Raw genomic sequence first — 16,590 nt, 5'->3', positions numbered from 1 at the left:
GCTATCGCGATCCGCTCCGCGCTACGTATGGTTTTACCAACTCAAAAGAACGTCTTGCAAGAAGACTAGATACTAGCAAGCTGGGCTATATAACTGTGTGTGTACACAAAAATATTGACAGTGCCTTTTGCAAGTGGCAAAGCGGTGGTGATACCACAAATGGCAGCCCTCTGAAATGGGGAAAAGAGACAGAAAAAATGGAGGTAAGTCCATGGAAAGATGATCAATTGTTGCCAATCCAAGACTGCTAGGAAAAGTTTCCGTATGGCGCCACCACTTTTTCATTCGAAATAAAATAATATAGTATCTAATTTACCTGATTGACATATCCCTTTTTGTAAAAATGAGTGAAAAAGTGGTGGCGCCATACGGAAAGTTATCCGACTGCTATTTTGACCCATAAATAATGGTTTCCGATGTTTTGAATAACAGTAATATCAGGCTTGTTTTTCCTAACGAACACGGATCGGGGATTGTCATTGTGGTTCACAAGTTGTGATCAAAAGAGGGCGCTACAACCATAACTTTTATTTGGCTTGTGAAAAATAAATTATAGGAATTACTTTCTCTTACCCAGCCATAGTCTTGGTCCCAAGACCATTGGTGTTGCGCGGTCACACACAACCAACGTTCCGATTATGCACGGCAAAAACTGTCCACGCTTGTAATGAACGAACGCTAGCGGGCGCTCTGTTTCTCTGATTTAGATCTCACAATGGTCTTGAATATTTGCAACGACGGGTCTTAACTTTTTTATTGTTTTTCGGCAAATCTCCCCCGACTTTCCGGTGGAGCCAATCAGAGGCTGTGTTGCGGTTGGCTCATGAATAATTCATCAGTGTTGTGCATGTAGCGTACAATGCATGCAGTAATTCCGTTGCATGACTTTTGCTTTACTCTGTGTGTGGGTATATACAAAGATACTATAGTGTCTTTGGTATATATGTTTTTATCAGAGTATAATAATGTCCAGATCAGCAGGATTTGAAACTTTGACACAGGGTGGAAATACGATAAAGAAAGGTTTGTGGTACCAGCACAAACATTTCTATGTATAATGTCCAGATCCAGACTACTGCATTGCCATGATATGCAGCTTGAAATGCGATCGTGGCGTTATGCTCCCGACGTGCCAGGGCCCACACTGATGAAGCCTGTATTGGCTAAACAATTTGCTTATAGTTAGCACAAAATAGTATTGCTTAGCAGAAAATGGTTGCCAGCCAATTTTTAATTAAATTTGAAATTTTGTAGTGCCCAAGTTAATGTAGTGCCAAGTAAATTTTTGGATAGTAAAGAAATTTTGTACAGTATTTTCTGCCAAACAGATATTAACTGGTGGGCACTGTAGTGTTATTCACAGTGAAAGTTTTTTAATCTTGGAAGGAAATCTTGAGGGATTCAAAAGCGTCTTTGGGAGAACGTATTTTGAAACGTAACCGTAGCTGCATATCTTGGAACGTAAGCGTAGCTTGACTCGGGATTGAAAGCGTACTTTTTGATATTGTAGCGTAACCTAATAGTATCTTGGAGTGTATAAGCGTAGCTGAGTAGCTGCGTAGCTTGAACGTAACAGTATCTTTTGGTGGAGCGTAAGCATATCTTGGAACGTAATTCGTAGCTGCGTATCTTGAAACGTAAGCGTAACTTGACATGGGATTGAAAGCGTACCTTTTGATATTATAGCGTAACTTGAAGGAACGTAAGCAGATCTGTAGCGCAGCTGAGTAGCTGTGTAGCTTGGAACGTTGACATCTTTTGGAACGTAATCATATCTTGGACTGAAGCATAGTATCTTGGAACATAAACGCAGCTGCGTATCTTTGAACGTACGCATAGCTTGACTCGGGCTTGAAAGCGTACTTTTTGATATTATAGTGTAACTTGAAGGAACGTAGACCTAAGCGTATCTTGGAACGTAAACGTAGCTGCGTATCTTGGAATGTAAGCGTAGCTTGACTCGGGCTTGAAAACATACCTTTTGATATTATAGTGTTACTTGAAGAACCGTAGACCTAAGCGTATCTTGGAACGTTAACGTAGCCGAGTAGCTGCGTAGCTTGGAACGTAACCATATAAAAAATTTTGGGAATGTAGTCGTAACAATATCTTTTGGAATAACTCATGAGAAATTTGGAATTTTGATTGCCTGTCCAGCGGCGACTACTGCTATTCAACTCCCAGTTATTTGAGGCGAATAGTCGGGTCATTAAATTCCACTAGTTGCCCAGTTTAATCATTACCTCAAAAATAACTCTTCATTCACAGAATTAAAAAATAATACTTTGTTTGACAAAATTATGCTTTGAGGTTGTTTTAGCATTATTTTTATTTAAACCTTTTATACAAAATTCTCATAATTTTTGTAAGCTACTCACACAATAACACTGTCAATATAACAAAATGCGATATTCCTACGTTTTGACATCATCAAAATTACCTGAAAACTCATAACAAAAAGAAATTAGGGGGCCATGAATCAAAATGGAGCATATTGGAACGTTGCGATCATAAGAAACAACGGACTCGACACCCGCAAGCTGGGAGTTCATAGCGCCTGGGATTTAACACCTCCAACCCCCACGAGACACGGCATGGGCGGTACGTGATATTCCACAAGGCTTATTTCAGTTTCACGTTCCGATTGCTCCACGCCGTGGGGCCATACAGCGTCCGATACACGGACTCTCTGAATGCTTATTTTACGTTCGATTTTTGACCATTATTTACGATTTCAAATCGTCACGTATCCATAATCTGAATAGGTACCTGTACTTAAAATTTCACTGTTTTCCTTTGAATAGGCCTATAATGACCACGGAATCACTCTTTGAGCAAAGATTATTAAAAATAGACCGCCGATCATATTGACCTTTGACTCGATCTAGTTTGAATAGTCATCTTCGATTCGTCACGTGACATGAATATTGCATACATTAAAAGTAATTTACATAGTCTGGCCACGCCTTCAATTTGCAAATATCCAAGACCATGGTGAGCACAGGACATGGTGAGATCTAAAGCAGAGAAACAGAGCGCCCGCTAGCGTTCGTTCATTACAAGCGTGGACAGTTTTTGCCGTGCATAATCGGAACGTTGGTTGTGTGTGACCGCGCAACACCAATGGTCTTGGAACCAAGACTAACCCAGCCATAGTTGAGTCACATATAGGTAAATGAGTTCCACTCGTTTTGAATTTATTTCAAAATGAATTTTTTAAAAAGTGGGGGTAGGATATGGAAATTTTGTAACGGAGTTTACTTCTACGGCGTGCAACGTATTCAGAGGACCTCAATTCAGCATGCTTTTTAGGGAAAACTTCAAATTTTGGTCCAGAATGCCCAATGGGTTTGAGGAGAACACTATAAAAATCTATTGTATTTTTGGTGAAAAAGTGGCGGTCCAGCTCAAATTTGACAAATACCATCATTTTTGTTATGATTTTTTTGCAGACGGACAGAAGAGTAAAAGCAAGAAGGCTAAATTCACAGAGGTTGATCAGGATGAAGACTCTCAAGGAGCTGATGGTGCGTTAGCGCTTTACGCAACCTAAGGGTGCCTCAAAGGGCTTCCAACATTATAATAACCCCTGGTCACTGGGCCATTTTAATTAATTCCTTAAACCATCTCATCTCCCTGGGGGGTATACAGCCCATGCAACAAATATGGGCTACTAAGCTAAATATATATCACAATAACTATCTTGGGACCCATTTACCCCTGGACAGGACTGGAACCTACAATCTGCTGAACAGAAGCACTAGTTCAGTGCTTTTATCCGCTCGGCCACGACAACCTAAGATTCTCAAATTATTTTGTAATTTTCATAAAATCACTCTTGTTTTCACCAAAAGGTGTGACCGAATTACCTGGGAGTGCATCTAGAGTAGTGGAGGACAAAACAGAAGAAGACGAGTACGGCGCTAAGGACTACCGAAAAAACCTGCAGCTTAAACTAGACCACAAATCAAGACCGTTATGGCTAGTACGTAAACAAAAAACAGGGATGTGATTTCTCTGTTTTTTACCGGAAATCCATTTCTTTAAACACCCACCAAACTTTGTTTTTGTTTTTTGTTTGTTAACATTTGATAACTAAGATCAAATTCATAAGAAAATGAAGATAAAACCAAATCAAACACCCCAGATTGCAAAGTATGGCTTTCAAAACCAAAGATAAGCTTCCCAACGGCAAGCTTTCGTGCTCGCAAGCTGTCACACTGGGTGCTCGCAAGCTGTCACACTGGGTGCTCGCAAGCTGTCACACTGGGTGCTCGCAAGCTTTCACTCTTTATGCTCATAGTTCAGGTTTTTTTCAACAGCCTATCAAATCCACTTGGAGTAAATTTTAACTGGTTTTCAGGTGTTTTAACTGGCCTTTTGCCAGTTGACCACTGATAAGAGAGAAAGCTGGTGTAATGTGATTCCTTTGCATAATTCAAGTTCAGCCTCTGTTGGCAGTGTCTCTTTTTTTCTTTTTTTCTTTTTTTTTTTAGTTCAATGTAGCTGTGGAAATTGCTTCATATAAGTCTTAGATTTATTATAAGAAAATAATGAAATACTTTTGGGCAGCAATGGTTTAGGAAGCTGCGCGTCATTTGGACAGCTGACCACAATTACAAGAGAACATAGAGTAAACTGCTATTTACTTACACTAATACTAAGCCCCCCCCCCCCCCCCCCCTCCCTCACAGGCTCCAGACGGACACATCTTCTTGGAATCGTTCTCCCCTGTCTACAAACACGCCCACGACTTCCTGATCGCGATCTCAGAGCCGGTGTGTCGACCCGAGCACATCCATGAGTACAAGCTGACTGCCTACTCGCTCTACGCTGCCGTCTCTGTCGGTTTGCAGACCAATGACATCATCGAGTATCTCCGCCGGCTCAGCAAGACCTCCATACCGGACGGTATCATTGAATATATCAAGGTAATTGTTTAACTAATTATAACAGGCATTTATAGAAAAGAGAAGAGGCCGCCCCAGTGTTCCTGGCTGTGGCTGTTGAATGCGCCGTAGCACCTTGTAATTCCTTATAAGGTGCTACATGCGGGCTCTCAGAATTCATTTCTTTAATAACCTATCTTTCTGTATGAATGTATATACTAAGCGCCTATAGTACCTTGTTGGTAGATATATAAGACTTTGATATTATTTTTATTATAGAGTGCCCTTATACGAGAATTTAAACAAGGGGATAAATAAAGGCACTTAACAATTGTGGTCCTTAGCAATCAACCAATGAACAGAAAAGTTTTAAGTTGTTTCTTGAAAACTTCAAGTGGTTCAGTTAAATGAATATGATGATTGAGAGGGTGTGGGGCATGTGCGTGAAGTGCCCGATCCCCAGCAGCAGAATGTACCTTAGGAACTGCCAAGAGTGTACTGTCCCAACCAGAACAGAGGTCAGGTCGTCCGGGATGGTAAACCTTGATGAGACTGGTGAGATATCTACGAGCGGATTATGAAAACATTTGTATACAATGGTGAGGATCTTGAAAAAAATTCACTGATGGACTGGGAGCCAGTGGAGTTGATGGAGGAGGTTTATTGTTGTAATGCAGTGTTTTTTCCTGCATAACTTGCATCATATCGTCCTAATAAATCCTCCTTTACACTGGTACCACAGACTTCCATAAAGTGCCAAACCTTCCAGGCTAGCATTGGGTGGTTGTAAGAGATGTTAAATTTGTTTTACCTGAGTAACATGCCGGTGATATTTTTTCACAGGACTCGGGGAAAGTACTGAGTATACAGTGCTAACACACATCGGTATATGGGTAAAAACCAAAATTAATATTGGGTGGTTGCTTCTGTTTGTACAGCTGGGCCCAATTTCATAGAGCTGCTAAGCACAAAAATTTGCTTAGCATGAAATTTCTTCCTTGATAGAAACAGGATTACCAACCAAATTTCCACGTGATTTTCAGGATAAGCAAACAACAGCTGAATACCAGTAACAAGAAATATGCAACAAATGTAAATTTTGTTGGTAATCTTGTTTACATCAAGGAAGAAATTTCATGCTAAGCAAATTTTTGTGCTTAGCAGCTCTATGAAATTGGGCCCTGGTATGTGGACACCCCGAGACTTGTGTACTGTGGACTTGGTCTCCACAGTCTCCTGTGGTATTTTGTGGCAATGAAATTTGAGATCTTTTGTCTCAATTTTTCTTTACAGTTGTGTACACTCAGCTATGGAAAGTTAAAGTTGGTTCTCAAACACAACCGCTACTTTGTGGAAAGCACACAACCAGTAAGTAACTAAGCACAACAGGGGGCGGAAACAAAGCTATTCTGTGTAAGGGCTGAAGAATTATTGCTTGATTTGTTTATTACAGACTTGCATCAGTGCCACGTCATCTTCAAATTTTAATTTGGGCGCATTCCTGGAGTCGCCGCCATTACCTGTTCTCTTTCAGTCGCTGCTATTCTGAGCTCTAGCACACGCAACTCAGGGCAACCTCTGCCTCGACTTGTACCCATGGGCAAATCATTGTCTGCTCGGATTGGTCGATATAAACTTATATCACACAGGTTATCATATGTGTGTTCTAACCCTGTGTATTGCACTTTTATAAGCTAATTGCTAAAACAAAGAGCTTATAAGAAGTTAATGTAAATACAAAGGTGATCATCGTCCATCTTTACTATGCTTCAAGTTTGATTTAAGATAAATTTGTTATCACTGTGCACGCTAAAGGAATACAGAAAAGTATATTGCTTCTGCATACTGTATCCATCGAGGCTGAAGACCGTGTTGGATATTGGGGCGCAGACGTATTCCACTCCTGCTTGTGTGATAACTGATTATAAATTTGTGTAACCAGGATGTTCTACAGAAGTTGTTAAAAGACCCGGTTGTACAGCAGTGTCGTCGGAGAGAGGATCTTGATGATGAGGGACAGGAGAAGAGCGAAGGCTTTCTGGTGTCCAAGTTATCCGGACAGTCAGCTTTGAAGGTATGAGACTTTGTATAATTTTGTTCTTAGTTTGAAACCGTCTTTAGTAATGGTTTACACTTTGAAGGCACTGAACACTATTGGTATTACACAAAATAAATTTTAGCATCAAAAAATTTACGAGCTATGGAGAGCTGTTGATAGTTTAAATACATTGTGAGAAACAGCTCCCTCTAAAATAACGTGTTTTTGAGAAAGAGGTAATTTCTCACTCAAATAATAAAAGACTTCAGGCATGAAGCCTTTTATTAGACATCTGAAAGCACACACATTTTTGCAACAAGGGTGTTTTTTTTTTTTTCGTTATCCCCTTGCAACTTCGAAGACCAATTGAGTCCAAATTTCCACAGATAGTGAAATAGTTGTTATTTTTATTACTCGCCCCTATATATATTGAATTTGTCATGTTCCTAACTTTTACTAAAAAACCAGCCCCGGACAGTTTTTTTGTTGATACTTTTGGTGAACATCAAAATTACTATATTCATTTTGGATTTGAACCCATGACCTACGATAGCCACCAGGCAATCTCAGTGGTCTAGTTGGAACAACACTGGTCCGGAATTGCAAAGGTCGTGGGTTCAAATCCCACCTAGATAATATGCCTGTGATTTTTTTTTCACAGAACTCGGGTAAGTACTGAGTATACAGTGCTAACACGCGTCGGTGAATAACTGTAAAAAAAAACAAAATAAATATTCTTTATCTCGATGCAAATAAAACATCTATTAAAACAAATTTATTCTTCAAACATCTATTAAAACAAATTTATTCTTTTAGCTCAATCAACCTAACTCCAACTCCAGTAGTACGGCGGGCCCGTCGTCCGGCCCAGACGGCGGTGACCAGAACGGGGACAAAGCGGAGATCCCGTCAGATATTTTCAACTTTTACGAGAAGATCGACCGGGAGGATGAGGAGGGGGAGGAGCTTCAGACTGTGTCCTTCGAGGTCCAGCAAGAAGAGATCGAGACCTTACAACGACGGTGAGATTAGCACTTTCCTCAAAATTGAGAAAATAGAATAAGCTGTTGCAAACTGCTTTACCGTCCAACCAACAACAAAAATAGTTAATGGCCTGATGTTTCGACCCTAGGAAAGTCTTTCTTGAAAACTAAATGACAACACAACAAACATGAACAGGTGTCTAATTATATTATTTAAGCCTTCGAAAAAGACTCTGCTAGGGTCGAAATGTCGGACCACTAAGGTGGTCCAGCAAGAAGAGATTAAGACCTTACAACGATGGTGAGATTGTCACTTTAATATAATATTTAGGTATAATTGTGTTTTTCTTCATTAATTGCATGATTGGTTCTTGAAAGAGTAAAATATTTTCATTATTCCTCAACTTTTCTCAAAGTTTCCGCTTGTTAAATCTCATACCTTGCCATCTATTTAAGACTGGGCAAGGTTTTGGTCTTGGCATAATAAACCTCGCTCTCAGCTTGGTCCATTATCCCATGGCCAAGAACCTATACAACCCCTTCTCCATCACCTTTTTTCCCCTTATTCATTAAAAAATCCTTACATTCCTGCAGGTGTATCGAGTTGGATTATCCACTTCTAGCTGAATATGACTTCCGGAATGACACTCACAATCCCGACTTAAGGTATTCAGCCGGGAGACAAATTTTTTACAATTTTTCCTCATGTACTATAATATGCTTAGCACAACAAACTTTGCTTAGCAAAAATGGTTCCTAACCAAAGTACCATGTTTTCAACAGAAAATCTGATCGGTTGAATGGTATTTCAATGGTTGTCAACTCGCTAAAAAATGAGACCTAAAGTAGAAGGGTTAAATAGTTGCTTAGATTCATCTTCATCATACTTGTAAAAAACCTCTACTTACCCTCTCCCCCTTTCCCCAACTTTTTTGTAGTATTGACTTGAAACCGACCACAGTTTTACGACCATACCAGGAAAAGAGCCTCCGTAAGATGTTCGGAAATGGACGGGCAAGGTCAGGGGTCATCGTGCTCCCGTGTGGTAAGTCCTGTATTTTCTCTCGTCCTCAAGAGCCCTCTGCCTCTTTCTTCAGACAACTCAACACTCTCACTGTTAATGACATCAATACACTTCATATCCGGAGCTTCATGTACAATGTATAAACTCACTAATGGTCTCCTTCCCAGCACTTTTTCTATATACTCCATACTGGTTGAAAATAGACCCAGTGCTTGGCAGAAGTTGTCACTTATTATTTGCCTATAAAAGATGCATTGTGGCAAATCAGTCACATTTTATCGTAAACTTTAACAGTCTACAGGTGTATGTCTTACAACATTTGGTGTCCATACTCTTAGTACACTAATAACTTGCTAAGCAGGAATAGGTTACCGGCAAAAATGCCATGTGTTTCTTATCGTTGTTGCCAGTAACTAGCTATTTTTGTCGCTTAGCTCTAAGGAAGTTTTTTCTGGGCCCTATTTCATAAAGCCTGTAAGCATATAAACTTGCTTAGTAGAAAGAAATGTTTGCTTAGTAAAAATAGGCTACCGGCCAGAACACCATAGTAATACCATTGCTGCATCTGCTACCCCGTTCATTTCTTTAAAAAAAAAACCAAGATTTTCTGCTTTTAAGCTGTTAAAACAGCTTTTTAAAATTGGGCCCTCTTTGAGAGTTTTACGAAAATAGTCCCAGTGCTTCTGAATGATGCGTTAGTGATGAACTAGTAATTTTGGCCGGTTATCATTTCATACTGTAACAGCAACAAAAATCAGCACGCCAATCATTCTTTCTCTTCATTGGCTTCAAAATCACCAACATATCCACTTCAAAATTCTTCTTTTTGTGTATAAAGTTGTTCTTAATTTGGCCATAGTATATTTCCAAGACCTCGTAGCCCTTCGTTCATATTGACTATCATCAGCTACTTGTTGCCTTCGCTCTTTTTCAATTGCTCATTTCCAGCTTTCCCCAGGGCCCCGCACGATGACACACTATAGCGATCAGGCTTTCTCAGTCATAGTTCCAACACTTTGGAACAAGCTACCCACATTCAAGCAGCTTCATTGGACCCAACTGTTTTGTCAATCTGGTTATAGCGTTTAGAAACTTACGTATTTAGCGCTCTATCTATAAATGTTGTAATTATTATTATAGGTGCCGGTAAGACGTTAGTCGGGGTGACTGCAGCCTGTACAGTGCGTAAGCGTTGCTTGGTACTCTGTACGTCTGGGGTCGCTGTGGAGCAGTGGAGGTCACAGTTCAAGATGTGGTCAACAGTGGATGACTCCATGGTGTGTCGCTTCACATCAGATGCTAAGGACAAACCAATGGGTAACGACATTTTGGCTGTCCTTTATGTTTCTTGACTGATAAAAAGCAAACAGTTTTTGTTTTTATCCTGAAGACATTTGCTGTATTGGAACAATTTTTCCACTTGCAGTTTTTTAAAGTTTTTATTAAAGATCGTCTTTTTTGATATTTTTATAGTTTAAATTCTTTGCTATTGTACGCATATTTTTATACACTGTTTAATATAATATTTTTTGTGTTTTTCGATTTAAAATCTAATGGTAACACAGCATTTACATGTTTACCAGTTGCCTCCCTCAATGGTGAGCATGGCAGTAGTAGCTGTGTATGACGCAGACTGGTCCCAAGTCTTTCACCTTAAGGATACAATGATTCCGTTGGATAAACATCCAGTGATTTAAGCTTTGATCATCAGCTGCTGTAGTGTGTATAATGTTATTATATATAATGTTGTTTTATTCACAATGTAATGCATGTGTACATGTTTGTGGACTACAAATTTCCGCTGTGTGAATGGATGCAAAGCAACTGGTAGGAGGCTGGTATCTGGCGTTATTCACAAGCCTCAATTTGTGACAACACAGATGTTTAGGCCATGTGTGCCGTTGGTACAAGGGCTTAATATATCTTTGAGCTGACGAGAGTCAACATTGTTTTTGCAATGAAATGTACAAATAGCTGTGTGTTTTCTTCCTGCAGGGTGTAATATCTGCATCAGCACGTACTCCATGGTGGCACATTCAACCAAGAGATCGTGGGAGGCTGAGCAGGTCATGAAATGGTTACGTGATCAGGAGTGGGGTCTCATGCTGTTGGATGGTAAGGGACAGGTCTGGTTGTAGTGCTCCAGAGGCCCTAGGCTCCATTGTTCTTTAGGCCCTAGGGAAATTCTCTTATGGAATGTGTGATCAGAAGGATTTGAATGTGTCGTTACCATAATTGCTTCATAAAAAGTTGCCCCTGGTGACAATTGATTTGGGTAGATAGCCCAAATCAGTTAGTGTAGCCTTTACCTTGAAATGGCCGTCCAGGGCCTTGTGATGTAAGACAATTTCTCATACTCTTTTTTTTTTTTAAACACAGTCACCAATGCTTTTGAGGGAAGGGTTGATGGTCTTAGGACATAGCAAGAAGAAAAGTTTACATTTAACTTTTTTGTGTTTCTCTTGGTGTTGTTTTCTTAAAGAGGTGCACACAATCCCCGCCAAACAGTTCCGCCGCGTTCTGACGGTGGTTCAGGCTCACTGCAAGCTCGGCCTGACCGCAACCCTGGTGCGGGAAGACGACAAAATTGCGGATCTGAACTTCCTGATCGGGCCCAAGCTCTACGAGGCCAACTGGATGGAGTTGCAGAGGATGAACTTCATCGCCAGGGTGCAGTGCGCCGAGGTCTGGTGCCCGATGACACCTGAGTTCTACCGAGAGTATTTGGGCCTTCGATCAAGGAAAAGGCTGGTATGTTGAATGGAAATATAAAACAAGGCACCCGTCTTTTTGGTTATTAGATTGTACATTTTAAGCGCCTGTGAGTTGAACTCAGACTTCACTGACTCACACTCCATAACTTGACTCTAGCGCTTTAGACCACCACACCCAATTGATAAGAATCTTGGGGTTCAGTTCCATTTTGGTCTCTTGTCACAACAGCATGTCAGGAAAAGTGTTTCTAAAGAATTTGATTTTTTTTTTTTCACAGCTGTTGTATGTGATGAATCCAAACAAGTTCCGTGCCTGCCAGTTCCTGGTGCGTTTCCACGAGCAACGAAACGACAAAGTCATTGTTTTCTCAGACAATGTGTTCGCTCTCAAGCATTACGCTATTGCTATGGATAAGTAAGTTTTCTTTTTCCCTTTCTGGGGGGATGGGAGAGAGGGGGCTGTATAATGAACTATAAATTTGTGATTATTTTTGTTATTTCATGAGTTACTAATTTTGTTATGAGTTTTCATTAAATGGTAATGTTTGTTCAAGTCATCTGATGACTTAAAAAAACTATCTTTTGATGGTGAGTTTAAATTTGACAGTGATTTTAAATAAAACAATGTATTTCCTCATCAGACCATACATCTATGGACCCACCAGCCAAGGAGAGAGGCTGCAGATTCTACAAAACTTTCAACACAATCCTCTCGTCAACACCATCTTCATCTCAAAGGTGAGTAGGTTTTAAAATGGAGTAAGGGTTCTCAATAATGTTACTCCTAAAAGATAGTCGATTTCTTTAGGGGCAAATTAAAGGCACATCAACGCTCAATCCCAAACCTGTTCAAGTTTGGGCTCAATTACCTCATTCTCAAAAATTATGTTACTTCAGAGGGAACAAACTATCACAATGTTTTACCCTATCAACAGCCCTCTTTTGTTTGTTACCAAGTAAATTTGTAAGCTAAAAGTTATTTTGAGTAATTAATAATAGTGTTCAGTGCCTTTAAAGACCTGAGATGATATTGACATTGGTTCTGTAACTTCTTTCCTTCTCACAAATCTTCAGGTTGGTGATAACTCCTTTGACTTGCCAGAAGCCAATGTCTTGATCCAGATCTCCTCTCATGGAGGCTCAAGGAGGCAAGAGGCCCAGAGATTGGGACGAATCCTCAGAGCCAAGAAAGGTACGACAGAAGTCAGTTTAATAGATGGATTGCAATACGCGTCATCGACCGCCATCTTTGATGTATTAACAAGGGAAAAGTGCATGCGCAGCGCGTACACGCATACTGCAATCCATCTATATAACAAGTTTCAGTGACCTCTTATCAAAACTTATTGTTGACAAAATTGTTTTATAGTGTTTACAGAATTCTTTTTTCTAATGTTTTTTTTAATGTTTTCTTGATGGTGTTGTTGCTTTTGGATTGTATTTTATTGCTTTTTCCTTATTCATTTTAATGTGTGTAATAGTGCGTAAGGGTATATTGTTATAGTGTATTTTTTATTCATATTATATTGCTCAGCGCATTTATGAACAAAATCATATTGGAACTTGCGCTAAATAAAATAATAACTTATTATTATTTTGTCTTTGTGTCTACAATGGCATTTGGAAAACAACAAATCAGCTCAACGTTTAAAATCCTCCTGTAAATGGTGCTTCCAGAAACCTAAGTAGATTGTGTCTCCACCATGCAAATCCACTCATGTACATGGTGTAACTGCACATATTTAAATTCAAACCGTTCAAATTTTCAAATCCTACTCACACTTCACTATCGTTTTCCCCCTGGTTCATCTGTTTAGGAGCGGCAGCCGAAGAGTACAACGCATTCTTCTATACTCTAGTCTCCCAAGACACTCAGGAGGTGTACTACTCTTTAAAGAGACAACGCTTCCTCGTCAATCAGGGATACAGCTTCAAAGTCATCACTAAACTAGCCGGAATGGATGAGGTATGCCCGTTAAAACCTACAAATAAACTGCATGACACTCTTGGTATCTAAGGACACCAGGCATGATATTGAACAAAATATTAATAAATTGTGATAAAACAGCCTGAAAAGTATTCTAAAGCCTATTCCATGTGTACATGTAGATCAGAACTTGTGTCCGTGAGCAAGACACTTAACTATAATTGCTTCTCTTCACCCTGGGGTAAATGGGTACCTGTGAGGGCAGAGATGTTTCTTGTGATTAATTTAGCCGAGTAGCGCATATTTGTAGCAAAGGCTGTATACTCCCCAGGGAGCTGAGATGGTTTAAGGAATGTAATAATTGGTTCTGTGACCAGGGGTCATAATGTTTGGATGCCCTTCAGGTGTGTAAAGAGCTCTATAAAAACCAATTATTACTGTTAATACTAGCTATTAAAGTTTTTTTTCTTTTTTTTTCCCTTTTTTGGGGGACAGAGCAACCTGAAGTACGGCAAGAAGCAAGAGCAGCAGCAGTTGCTGCAGCAGGTGCTGTTAGCTTCAGACATCGACGCCGAGGAAGAAAAGATCCCCGGTGACAGCGCCAAGGGTTCCTCACAGGTAAAGAAGCGATTTTATTTTGTATTTCACATATGTGATGTTCCATGCGACGGTTTTACACTTAAACATAATATTTGTCTTACCTTAGTCTGTTTTCCGACTTTTTCACCCTTGGAAAAACCTGACAAATTGTGATTAAATAGCCTGAAATATAATAATAATTTGGGGGCTAATCATCCTTACTCTAAGTTGAAGTGCGAAAGGACGCGACTACACTGGTTCAATAAGCAGGCATGCAATGGCGCCTTGGGCTGCCAGCCACATCAACCAATTATGACCAGGGAGCACAGCCAAGAGCGAAAGTGTTTGATTTTTCCCGAGGGAGGAAAACTGGATGGTCTGGAAAACCCTCGTGGCACAGCAGAGAACCAACGCACAACTCAACTCACATATGGGCCTGGCCGGGAATCGAACCGGGAATCGAACCCGGGTCACCTTGGTGAGAGGCGAGTGCTTTACGCTCAAGCCAACCATGCCACCAAATGTATTTAAGAGTCTACACTGTTTGTACGTGTAGGTCAGTCTTTGTGCTTCCCACTTTTTTCCAAGGACCTAATATCATGCCTGTACACTGCCATAGAGTTGATCATCTTTTTGTGTATTTTATTTGCAGTACGTACGCCGTGTTGGGAACATGAGCTCCATGTCCGGTGCAGACGACCAGGTTTACATTGAATACCAAAGCAGTAAATCTAAGAAGAACCTATCTCATCATCCACTCTTCAAGAAGTTTAGGTAGTACACTAACAGCGTCCCAAACCAATAGTGCATTCTGCTCTACCAACCAGGCTCCTATAATGGACAACCCCAGCCCAAATACATCGTTATGGTCAGTTAAGGGTTAACCCTGTTTCTGCTGCAGGAGTAGGTGGCAACGTGCCTCTGCTGGTGGCAGTTGATTCGGGTCGACTGCCAATAAGTTAAGTGTAGCTCTCACCTTGAAGTGGCCATCCGGCCTTCAAGATGATTATGTTTTTTGGGGGTTTTCATTGGAGCTAAAAAAAATAGGGTGCATTCCAGTTAATGCAAACATAAGTTCAGATTCACTAAATGAGTAAGATTTGAAAGTTTGCATGGTGGGATAACAATTCTGGTGAGGTTTGCAGAGACACTAGTGCTTGGCTTAACGGGTGAACTTGCCATTGGTTGATCACTGGCCATTGACCAAAACAGTTATTGGTTACGACCATGAAACCCACCCATTGTACTGGTCTTGTAGAAATAGCACCATCTACCAGCGGGTAGAATTTAACTCTATAAAACTGAATCAAATGAACTCTTTAAAAGGTTTAAATACACCAAAATATTTATTGCTTCGATGATTTTGTTGTTAACTATTGTACATTTTGTATATAAATTATAAAACTCAAGAATCACTGCACCATCGTTAGACACAAGAAACAAACCGACAACTTGTGAAAATTAACGTTTCCTCAAACAGTTACCAAAATGTCAAAATGGCAATTGCTCATGTAAAGGTAGGGTCATAGATTAGGGTCATAGATTAGGGTCATAGAAGTTATCACTCAAGCGCGGGTGAAATACGGAAAAGTGTAGTGCTTCTGCGTCCCATATCCATCGAGGCCGAAGGCCAAATTGGATATGGGACGCAGACGCGCCATTTTTGTTCATATTCCGCGAGTGCACCTAAGGGTGAATATGCAACATTTTAAGGAGAGACAATAATTGTCACCTGAGAAAGTTTCAGTGAAATACATTGTCTACTCTTTGACAAAACAGCTCAACAGTTTGGTATTTTCATGAAGTATGCTCATACTTTATAGCAAGGTATTAGCAAGTACCAACCACATCTCTTCGAATTTCCAAAACTTGCCTCTCTTGTGGGTGAAATACTTTGACATACTTTTATTGAGTCTTATTATTACTGGGGCCATTTCATTAATTTAGCAGGATGCTTACTACCACTACCATCTTTATTAAAAGCAAGCTTTTGGATAGAAATTACACAATTTGTTTACCGTATATTGTGAACGCAGGGTGTAGATGTTTACAATCGAAAGAATAAGTTTTGTAAAATAATAAACAAGTTACTATTTTCAAACTACAAACCTTGTGAATGATTCTGATAAATAAAACAAGTGTACTGCCGACTAGCTGGGACCCAGTTTCTTAGAGCTGCTTAAGTATGCTTTTATTTTGCCATTTTGACACAAAAATATGAGTACTTTTTGTTTTATAGATTTGAGAAAATTATAAGCTTCATAAAAAAAGTATTTAATGAAGAAAAATCTGCTAATGATAAAAAACAAGTAAAAATTTAATTGTTGTTTGAATTCCGACACTATCTCATCAGCCTGTCCTGTTTTAAGCGGAAAATATTGAAGAACAAATTTATAAGCAGGAAACTTGTCACAAACAGTAAACCTTCACAATTTC

The 16,590-nt window shown here is 39.8% G+C and overlaps 1 protein-coding gene across 1 annotated transcript; it reads left to right on the top strand.

Moving 5' to 3' along the window:
* The first annotated feature begins 108 nt into the window (after positions 1-108).
* On the top strand, positions 109-14,932 carry LOC139948648 (general transcription and DNA repair factor IIH helicase/translocase subunit XPB-like). Its single transcript, XM_071946860.1, has 18 exons — positions 109-203; positions 3,453-3,527; positions 3,855-3,985; positions 4,695-4,931; positions 6,183-6,257; positions 6,832-6,963; positions 7,744-7,949; positions 8,505-8,576; positions 8,849-8,955; positions 10,075-10,251; positions 10,930-11,049; positions 11,417-11,685; positions 11,927-12,063; positions 12,290-12,386; positions 12,723-12,840; positions 13,466-13,614; positions 14,071-14,193; positions 14,807-14,932. The coding sequence occupies exons 1-18, from the start codon at positions 176-178 to the stop codon at positions 14,930-14,932; spliced, it is 2,379 nt and encodes a 792-aa protein (XP_071802961.1). The 5' UTR covers positions 109-175.
* The last annotated feature ends 1,658 nt before the right edge of the window (positions 14,933-16,590 follow it).

This window comes from Asterias amurensis, chromosome 16 (assembly GCF_032118995.1).
Source record: "Asterias amurensis chromosome 16, ASM3211899v1".
Classification (NCBI taxonomy): Eukaryota; Metazoa; Echinodermata; class Asteroidea; order Forcipulatida; family Asteriidae; genus Asterias; species Asterias amurensis.
This window is presented reverse-complemented; position numbering and strand designations above follow the sequence as displayed.